The sequence below is a fragment of the Choloepus didactylus genome, chromosome X, assembly GCF_015220235.1.
Source record: "Choloepus didactylus isolate mChoDid1 chromosome X, mChoDid1.pri, whole genome shotgun sequence".
Lineage (NCBI taxonomy): Eukaryota > Metazoa > Chordata > Mammalia > Pilosa > Megalonychidae > Choloepus > Choloepus didactylus.
The window spans coordinates 2,401,374-2,412,338 of NC_051334.1; the positions used below are offsets into that span (position 1 = coordinate 2,401,374).

A 10,965-nucleotide genomic window follows, 5' to 3' on the forward strand; every position below is an offset into this window, starting at 1 on the left:
AATATTAATATTATTTCTTACAAATGCTTCCCAAGCATTAAGCTTTAGAACCCCATGCACACAAGTTAATATTTATGCATCACTGAGAGAATTATGAACACCAGGATATGGATATTGGCTCTGAAATGATTTTTGAAATAACACAGACGCTGATGACGTATTGGACAAAACAGATCATTCTGGAGACTCAGCCTTGCGTATCATCTTTGGGCAGCACTCCAATCTTTAAAATCCCATTTCCTGATTAAAATAATCTTCTCCCCACACTTATTGCTTACACGACCCTAAAAATCAGGAGGGTAAGAACTTCTGGACTCAGTGCTTTATTTTTCTAGCAATTCATGAGGTATCAGAGTGAGACTAAAGCTGGAATTTGAGAAAAGGCAGGAAGAGATCATAGATAGAATGCTGAGATTCTTTGTCTTGCCGTGGTTAAAAATAGAGGTTTAGACGTCTGGGTGCAGTAGACTGATCTGATAGAAAATGCTAAGCTAACTGCACTTTTACTTCTAAAATTGCCCAAGTTTTTTTTCACCCAGAGTATTTTAAAACTGCTGCAGAAGAAAATATAGAAAACTCTGAGCTTTGAGTTGATATAATTTTGAAATTAATGATTTTTTTAAAAATAATTGTTAGTTGAGTACTCAGTCAGAGGATTTCTTTAGGAATAGCGAATTGAACTGATTTATATTGATTGTAATATTTTAATATCTTCATTGCATCGAGGACGGAGATATAAAGACATCCAGGAATTAGTACTCTGAAGTGAAGTGGATAAGTTCTTCCCGTAATGAAATGGTGCCTGGTTTTTCCTGGAGATGAAAGAGCCTTTGACCTCTTACTGGTGGAAAGCATATTTTTTATGGAACGGAGCCCATTCTTTCCTCTAAGAATCTTTTGTTATATCATCTGGGGAGGGGGAAGCAAAAACTGTACAAAATTGTGGAAGGATAAAAAAGATTGCATGTCTTTAACACTACAGGAAAAGTGTAAACGCAGTTGTGTTTTTTAACACTCATTTTTTGCATAGAGAAACATCCTGTAAAACTAATGTCCAATTGCGGGTGGGAGGAGGGTGAGAGGAACAAGATCAAAATGAGTGAAAGAGAAGCTGAAAGCTGAAGGGTACTGTATCCCAAAACTCACTTCCCTGAGATACAATACAAGCATTCTCTGCTAAGTAAAAGCTGCTTTTTTATATTTCGGGCTTTCATTTGCATGTCCACAATTTGCACCTGCAGGTCTGTTCCAAAAAGCCATCATCCAGAGCGGCACCGCCTTATCCAGCTGGGCAGTCAACTATCAGCCTGCCAAGTACACTCGGATATTGGCAGATAAACTCGGCTGCAACATGCTGGATACCACGGACATGGTTGAATGCCTGCGGAATAAGAACTACAAAGAGCTCATTCAGCAGGCCATCACCCCAGCCACGTACCACATTGCCTTCGGGCCCGTGATCGACGGTGACGTCATCCCCGACGACCCCCAGATTCTCATGGAGCAGGGGGAGTTCCTGAACTACGACATCATGCTCGGCGTGAACCAAGGCGAGGGCTTGAAGTTCGTCGACGGCATCGTGGACAACGAAGACGGCGTGACCCCCAATGACTTTGACTTCTCCGTGTCCAACTTTGTGGACAATCTGTACGGCTACCCAGAAGGGAAGGACACTCTGCGGGAGACCATCAAGTTCATGTACACGGACTGGGCAGACAAGGAAAACCCCGAGACACGACGGAAAACTTTGGTGGCTCTCTTTACCGACCATCAGTGGGTGGCGCCCGCCGTGGCCACTGCTGACCTGCATGCCCAGTACGGCTCTCCCACCTACTTCTACGCGTTCTACCACCACTGCCAAAGTGAAATGAAGCCCAGCTGGGCTGATTCAGCCCATGGTGACGAAGTCCCCTATGTCTTTGGGATCCCCATGATTGGCCCCACAGAGCTCTTCAGCTGCAACTTCTCCAAGAACGACATCATGCTCAGTGCGGTGGTGATGACATACTGGACAAACTTCGCCAAGACTGGGTAGGTTCCTCTCCAATTCAGATTTTTGCCCTCTTCCTAAATCCTTTGGCTCCTCTTTATTAGTATCTTATCTGTGAATGAACCAATGGTATTATTCTATGACACTAGACGCACACACACATTCACACCTATACACAATCATACCAGTCATTTCTTTCCATCGTCAATGGGAGCCTGGTTTTTCCCCTTTAACCTTAAAGTGTTTTCTGTCAAACCAGATTTTTACTAGAGTGGTACTTACATGTTGAAAACTCAGCAGAGCAATTTCTTATGTGCTGGCCCAGGAATTAGAAGTAACTTGGTTGTTTGATTAAGAGATGAACACAAGAGTTTCAAATCTAAATAGGACCTCTCATTTGTTAAATAGTACAGCTATCAAAACAGGCATGCTGCACAGGAAAGTGGCCTTACTGCATAGACACAGGAACAAAGTAAATCTCATAACCATTATAGAGAAATAGAAAAATATCAAAGAAAAACCTATTGGCTAATTGTAGTTGAAAATCTGTCTGCGTTATGGAGCAGATCCTCTGCAAACCCTGAGAAAAAAAGCCTCTAAGACATATTAAATAGCTGCAGATAGCATGACATCTTTCAATTTACTCTTGTCTAATGGCATAATTTTGAAAATTAATGAGGTATCATTCTGTTCTGCCTTTATGTAGTGCTATCATTAACCTTGAGCCTCTGTACAGAATTAAAAATGAAGATACTCTGAGTGGGATGAATGGTGAATCTTCCCACAGAAGCTGCGTGTCAGAACTAGGCTCCCAGACTGCAGCCAGAGGACCGTGCTATGCTCACAGTTCTCATGCCTAGTGGTTGGCAACTTTCATTCTTTACAAGGATTCCAACTAGCATTTGGTAGAATGTGGTCAAAGAATGTTTTGTGGACTTAACAAAAGTATGGCACATTTTTTGAGTGGAAAACATGTTATGGGTATGCCGATTTTGAACAGCCAACCTGATAAATTTGGTATAAGAAGGGTTAACATGGGGAAGCAGAAAATGGAGAAGATAGAAAGGTTCAAGGGAGATGCTTGTCTATTGCCAGAAGGTTCTCTGTTCAACAAGGTATTGACTAAAGTCAAATCAATGAGTATTTTTAGGAAATCACGATGAAGGCAGGACCAGGCTCAGTGATGTCACAGAACTATGACAGATGGCAACTGTCATCGTAGTTCTGCATTGTCTTGAAGCACAAACAGTCCTAGAAGGCTTTCCCACATCCAACTCTTCACTGTTCTATTTTCACTCCATCTGCATCCAACCATGTTATTTACTTAAAATCTAATCACACGCTCATGATTTACTTTATTCTTTCCTTACATGATTTCACTTGAAAATAAAAGTTGATTTCATTTCCTTAAATGGAAACTAGGATCACTTGTCATAAATGGAATGAACCATAAAAAACAGTGAAATCCAAATAACGTCTTTAAATTCCTGCCAGCTCTTCCGTCTTGCCAAAGGCACTGTGGCTGAGGCGCTCTCTCTCATTGTTTAAGAAAAGAAAGAGAATTAATTAGTGTCATCAGGTGGTAAAGAACTGCTAACACCAAACCGGTGCTTTCTCCTGGGCAAAATCAAAGGACTGAGAGAGAATTGAAAAGGTGACAATGTTCTTTGTATGGGATAGAGTGCTTTTGAATGCCATAACTCTATTTCCTAAAATCTCGCACAGCACCAGTGGCTCACACCCCTAGTTGGGGAACACAGATATAGAGATATAAATTGGTGCAGGAGTAGTACCTCAGAAATCTGTCTGGGTTGCCGTTAGTGGTATCTATCTATTGAGGCTGCTTTCAGCTTCCTTAAAAGTATGAAAGTGGCTGGAACAGATGGGGAAAGAGTGAGGCCCCACACTGGGATGGATAACTTTTTCTGATTGGACCTGAAATCCCCAAGTAGGGGTTTATTGAAGTAGCAGTGTATAGATGATGGAGAGCCTTGAAGAGCTGTCTGAAGGACCCAGAGTTTACCCAGTCAGGAGCTATTTTTTGTTTCTTCCGCAAATATGGAGCATAACTGAAATAATACTTTGGGATGTTAATGCAGTGAGTTTTCTTCATTCATTTAAAAGGTAATTTAAATGACTAAATCATCTTGAAAGACACTTTATTCAGAACTTTATCAAATGTGCGAGGCAAAGCACAATTTCACATGTTAATGAATCGGTGATGACATTTCAGTTGTGGTTGGTTTAACAAGAAAACAGGATTTTGATGTTGGGTGGGGTCTAGTGATTTATGTCTTCGTAAATGAATTGTAAGGGCTTAAAGGTTGTTGCTGTGTATTTGTTTATTTTAAGTAGGGAATTGGCGTGGTCAGAACTGGGCGGGAGGAGGAGTCCTTGTAGCTGTTTTAGTGGCCAAGTGAAAAGAATAAACAAAACAGTCACAGTCAGGGAATAGCATAGGGTAACAACAGCCATGGCTGCTGTCATTGTTGAATGAGATGCTGTACTATTTCTTGCAGAGCAAATACTCAGGAAATGGTTCATAGAATAGGATGGAATAATTTTGAGAACCAACACTGCTTCCTTCAAGTGCTAGAGAAGAAGGGGTTTGGTAATAAGAATGCCTTACATCTATTGCAATTAACACATGGCCATCAAAACAGGATTGTGTTGCACCAAGATATGCCTCCATGCTTTCATGTGACAGATCTGCCCTCCTTCTATACCCTGATGTTCCTGGGAGTTCATAATTTGCCAAGAAGAATTGGTACTTTGATGCTCCTTTATATACATCCTAAAGCTAACAATTTTAGCCTTTTATCTACATCTGAAAGTACATGTATCTTACATGGCAACCTTTTGGCTTTTAATGAGAACAGAAAAATGTGGTTGGAAAAGTGCCGTTTGTAGGCATGAGAGAGAGAGAGAGAAGAAGGAAGGAGAGAAAGAGAGAAAGAGAAAGATAGGAGAAAGGAAAGAAGGAGAGAGCGAGAGAAGTGGGGAGGGAGAGGACAGAGGGAGGGAAGGACAGTTGCATCCCTGCTTGCAAATCATCGTGTCGCCAGTGCTATTTTCTTGACAGCCTTAGTGGAAAGGGCTCTCCCACCCTTGGGAGGCAGAATCAGCAAATATGGTAGAAGAGGAGAGGAAATTCACAGTGAGCCTCACAAATGGTTGAAAATGTTGGTTGGGACCAGATACCGGCAACCAATGAATAGCAAAACCGTTAAGAAGTCACGTTATTTATTTATTTAATTGTATTTCATGTCATTTCTTGTCAATAGGGAAGGGGTACGGCCATATCTGTGTCTGAGGAGGGGTCCTTTGTAGCTTTGAGGCTCTTTCAATGGTCCAGGTGGGAGTAATGAACCAAAACAGTGTGATGAGAGCAAAATATAGACCAAATCATTAAGGATTTTTGTTATATAAATAAGCCATACTTGGAAAGCTTTAATAAGTAAGAAATAATTTCAAGGAAAAGATACTCCAAAATTTGAAAAAGCTTATACCTAATTAAATTACTCATAGAAAAATCTTTTTTGGGGGTAATAGGTGGAAAGGAGTTGGTAGTAACTGGCAATAAAGTTCAGGTCTTCATTAACCAAGGGCAGTCTCAGTTGGAGTTCCATTTGGGAAGAGGCGGATGGAAAGGAAATGGAGAAAAGCCACCTCTGCATTCCAGGCCCCACACATTACTCTAAGGAAGCAAATGGTGCACTGCATATTGAAGACTTGAAATGCAATTGGAATTCAGTGATGGGAAGATGATTCACCAAAGACAAGTGAAAACCAACATAGATTTTGATTTGTTGACTTTGTTTTGAGTAGGTTACGGTAGATAGGAGAGTACGGCATGCACGTTTTGTTTGCTTCAGATGTGGTCTCTGCTTTTGAATGTGTTGGTACCCTGTGGTTCGCTTATATTCAACCCTTATCAACTCTGACAAAAGCGAAAAAGAGGCCCTTAGAAAGGGGGCTTAGAGAGTTTCAGCAAAACTCTAGTTTCAAAGATCTGCTCTATGTCCCCTGGTGCCAAGGGGGTGTTCCCGAATGCTTTACATGCCCTTGGAGCAAGGGCAGTTTTCTTATTGAGAAAAATACCAAATAAACTATTAAATTGCTGTAGTTGTGAGGAGGATCTTATTATACCTAACAGCAGATCCCAGTGTTCACTGAGCTCTTAAAAGAAGTCGTACTACCTCTTTATAGCAAATAAGGGAAACCAAAAGACTTGGCATTGCATTGGGCCATCCACTGCCAAGATGCCATCTCAAATAAAACATGAAATGGGAAAATTTACACATTAGGTGTTAAGGAATTGGATGAGATATGAATTGAAGAATTTGCAAGAGAGACAAGATTGATTCTGTTTCTTTCTATCCTTAATCATGATAATCTCTCATTTTACTCATGGAAAATTAAAACATCTCATAGGCTGAAGGAAAGTCTAAGAAATGAAACACTGATGTCCCACATACAGAAGTGAGCATCTTTTGAGTGTTGACAAGAGAAAATGAGTTGGGCTTTCATGATCTCTGCGAGTTTATCAGGGTTTGAGAATTCTGGCTGTGAATCTCAAAGAACTTTAATAGATGGTGTCGGGCTAAAGCTTACTTATCTGGATTTGGCAAATCCTCTGCTCTATTCTTTGAGAACAAAATAAATGTGTTTCTCTATGTTTCAAATATACACTGAATCCCTTCAAAAATAAGCCAGTATTCAATATGAACCAAACAATATTTTTCCTGGCTATACACTCCTGAATAAATAATGGATCCAAATGCAATTTAGTAAAATGAGATCTGGGGGAAAATAGTAGGAATCATTATCACATTTCATTTATTCTAAAACAATAACAATCAAAGACAAATGTTCCCACAGCAGATCCAGTTAAATAGGAATTGTTGATTTATGCCAAAAGACTTAAGAATCATGAGGTGGTGTATTGAATCCAACCTTTTCCAAAACATGCACAAATATTAAAACATTAGGGAAAAAAATCTTTTTTCAGAGTTTTTGATACTTATATCTGAAAATATAAATAGGAAATTTATTTAACATAAATAAAGTAGGACCTACAATATTACATTTTGTTTTTCATCTTATTAGTAAAATAGAATTACAGGGTGCATTCAATTAAGAGGTAAACTTTTGTTTTTGTGTTCTATGGTAAGCCATATTTTCTATTCCATATTCCTCTCTCTCTGTCAATTTTAGGAGCTTTTCTTTATATGTCGGGAAAAGGGGATAATATTTGTCAAGTGTCTACTATAGCCAGGTATTTTGTAGTCATTATTTGAACACCTCTGATTTTCTCCAAGGGCAATATTCTCTTTCACTCCAGAGATGAAGTAGGTGAGGCCGAGAGAGCCTAAATAATTTGCTCAATATTTGACAGCCACAAAGAGGAAGAGCTGCATAAAGTTTAACACAAGGGGTGACACATCTTACCATCAAGATGGCCTCAGATTGGGAGCAAAAGTCCTTTCTTTGACAGATAGGGGCATCTCTTGGTCATGTTTGTTATTTGAATCCTCTATAATTTATGATAAGGGTAATGGCCTTGTTATCTCAAACACAACCTCCATCTTCCTGGTATATAAGCAAATAATCAGTGGCTGGGGGCACTGATAGAAGATGGAAGTTAGAGCAAGTGTGCAGAGTAGTAGAACAGGGTGTTGCAACTTCCAGCATCCTTTAGGTCTTCCCGTTGATTTAATGAATGTTCAGTGCTGTCCACTAGGTGCCTTTTTTACCAGGTACAATCTCAATTGAGATTTTTTATAACAAACAAGCATGAAGGTGACGTCTGTTTTGCACCTCACTTTGCCAACCAGGAAAATGGGGGAAATTGAGAATTTGATAACTTTTTTGGTGTGGCCTGTTATCTTAAAGACTTGGTTCCAAGGGTGTTCAAAACAAAACGCTGCATGGATTATCTGTAATTTTTGATGATTGCCCTTCTGCCTGAGTTCATTTCTGCAAATAATAAATTGTCAAGCACACTTTATATACATAAAAACTCTCCATTTATTGCATTGTGTGTTACTTCTCTTATACACACTAACTTCACCATATCTAAATTTACCATCTTCCCAAACCTCTGACATTTAATGGAACATTGTTTGATCTGTACCCACCTCAGACCTTCAAACGGTTTCAAAGTAACCTTCGTGATTTAATTTATTCCAATTTTTATATGAGCATTGGTCTTTCAAATAGGGAATGAACAAATGCTGCTTGTTTCTACTTACAAACATCTTGTAATTACCATTATTTGATTTTACATATATCTAAGCTATTAAACCTGCAATATCTATTCATTTACTTAAAGAGCATTTCTTTAGTGTGAAAACAAATGCCTCCTTTTTGAACTGCTTTTAAATTAGTGCTTTGCAACCTCAGCAATGCCAACATGTGAGGCTGGAATCTTCTTGCTGGGGAGTGGGGGTGGGGTGCCATCCTCTGCATTGTAGGATTTTTGTCTGCATCCGTGGCTGACACCAGCAGCATCCCCAACTGCAAACCTGTCTCCAAACATCCTCAGATATCCCCTGGGCAGTGGGGGGACAAAACTGCCTCTGGTTGAGATTCACAACTCTAAAGTACTTAAACCTGCCATACGGAAAGTTTACCGAGAGACTTCATGTCTTCCTTTTTCATCATTGACGGTAATTTGATGCATTTAATATAAACGAGTAGAAATGGTGTTTTGAAAGATGAGGGAATTTTAAGGAAAGGACAAAGTGTTAGACACGTTTTGGGTTAAAGCACACTGGGCCAGTTCCTCCCTGAGTGTTTTGTGCTGTTTGGTAAACATCTACCATGATCTGATATCGATGTCCTGCTTTACTCAAGGAAGAGGTTTGCTGGTCCAATGTGGAAGAATGTGACTTTTCTTTGTTTTCTTTCTTCTGTCCCCAGCGATCCAAACCAGCCTGTCCCACAGGATACCAAGTTCATTCACACGAAACCCAACCGCTTTGAGGAGGTGGCCTGGTCTAAATACAACCCCAAAGACCAGCTGTACCTGCACATCGGCCTGAAGCCTCGGGTGAGAGATCACTACCGAGCAACCAAAGTGGCCTTCTGGTTGGAACTCGTCCCTCACTTGCACAACCTGAACGAGATATTTCAGTACGTGTCCACCACCACCAAGGTCCCTCCTCCAGACATGACGTCCTTCCCCTACGGCACCCGCAGGTCCCCCGCCAAGATATGGCCCACCACCAAGCGCCCGGCCATCACGCCCGCCAACAACCCCAAACACTCCAAGGACCCGCACAAAACGGGGCCCGAGGACACGACCGTCCTCATCGAGACGAAACGGGACTACTCCACCGAGCTCAGCGTCACCATCGCCGTGGGGGCCTCGTTGCTCTTCCTGAACATCCTAGCGTTCGCCGCGCTCTACTACAAGAAGGACAAGAGGCGCCACGAGACGCACCGGCGCCCCAGCCCACAGAGAAACACGACCAACGACATCGCCCACATACAGAACGAAGAGATCATGTCACTGCAGATGAAACAGCTGGAGCATGACCGCGAATGTGAGTCGTTGCAGGCCCACGACACCCTGAGGCTCACCTGCCCCCCGGACTACACCCTCACGCTGCGTAGGTCCCCGGACGACATCCCACTTATGACACCTAACACCATCACCATGATTCCAAACACACTGTCGGGGATGCAGCCCCTGCACACGTTTAACACCTTCAGCGGGGGACAAAACAGTACGAATTTACCCCACGGACACTCGACCACCAGAGTATAGCTTTGCAGTTTCCTTCCCCTCCCTCTGCAGCCCCCACCTCGGCAACACAGAAGAGAGGAAGTCAACGGAAGGGACGTCTGCAAGCAACCAATGCTTTCCATCACACCAACATCGGACAAAAGAGAGGACGGACGAGCGCTGCGTTCCCGCTGACCGTTCCCTGCAGAATTTTCCAGCATTACAAGAGCAACTTCTGACCCTGTGAAATGTGAAAAGTCTGCATTGCTGGTTAAAATACTATCTTAATGTCTTCACCACTCCAGAGAACATGTAGTGTTCATTTCCAGGACCTCAGTGTTTCCAATGTAACAGTAGCATCTGACAATTCTGGAATGCAGCCAGGGACACGATGTTTTTTGTTTTCTTTTTTTTAATTACAGTTTAAAAATAAATAAATAAAAGTTCTTTTTGTGCCATACGATGGATGGCTCTACTTCAGTGAAGAAAAAAGTCTGTGGGCTTTTACCCAGCGTATGGAGCTGCAGTCCAGAGAGAAGGAAAAGTAGAATTTTATTATTAAAATAAGAACTGACTATGCAGTAAAATACGTATAGTTCTGTGCAAAGAGATGTTTTGCCAGCCTGAACTATATTTAAGATACTTTGTAAAAATAAAAGAGAAACAATGTATAGAGTTGTGAGTTTAAACACACACATGGGGGGGGGTGGGGAGGGAAACAAAAAAGCTTTTATTGGTGTTTTCAGTTTGAAAGAGCTTTTAGCAAGGTTGTGCGATCAGTTGTACTCTGTATGTATATAAATATATATACATTAGTCATATCACCTCTGTTTCCTCCCAGACAAAGAGGTTTTTCTTCTCAATTACTTGTGGTAAACAAAGACATGGGTTTTTCTAACTCATTTCATTTGTAGGAGAATGTAGTGTCATACAGAGGAAAAAGACTATCTGTGTGGCCTATTTCCCCGTTTCGGGTTGCACAAGTGCATGTAACAGCATTGTTTTTAGGAAACTTTGATTTTTGTGTGTTAGCCTTCATGAAATTGCGACACAAAGCTGGGTCCCCTTAAAGCGGAATATACTTAAAGCTCGTTGAATTAGGGACACGCACACACAGAGCAAGCAGCAGAAAGAGAAAAAAAATACAAGTCTAGTTCTGTCGTTGTGTTCTTTGAATACGTTTAGGAAGAGATGCTTCCCACTCCGAGGCCTTGCCAAGAGGAAAGAAAGCTCGTCTTTGCTC

General features: G+C 41.3%; 1 protein-coding gene across 6 annotated transcripts in view; it reads left to right on the forward strand.

The window, feature by feature from the left end:
* The window catches only part of LOC119523146 (neuroligin-4, X-linked), a 394,586-nt gene extending 384,193 nt beyond the window's left edge, over positions 1–10,393 (forward strand). For 5 of the 6 annotated variants that reach the window (XM_037821928.1, XM_037821931.1, XM_037821927.1 and 2 more), the window contains exons 7-8: positions 1,242–2,031; positions 8,915–9,764. In XM_037821928.1, coding sequence (XP_037677856.1) covers positions 1,242–2,031; positions 8,915–9,764 — 1,640 coding nt within the window. Of the gene's footprint in view, positions 1–1,241; positions 2,032–8,914 lie in introns of all 6 variants that reach the window. The other variant, XM_037821930.1, reaches the window with a different exon arrangement.
* Positions 10,394–10,965: the final 572 nt, after the last annotated feature.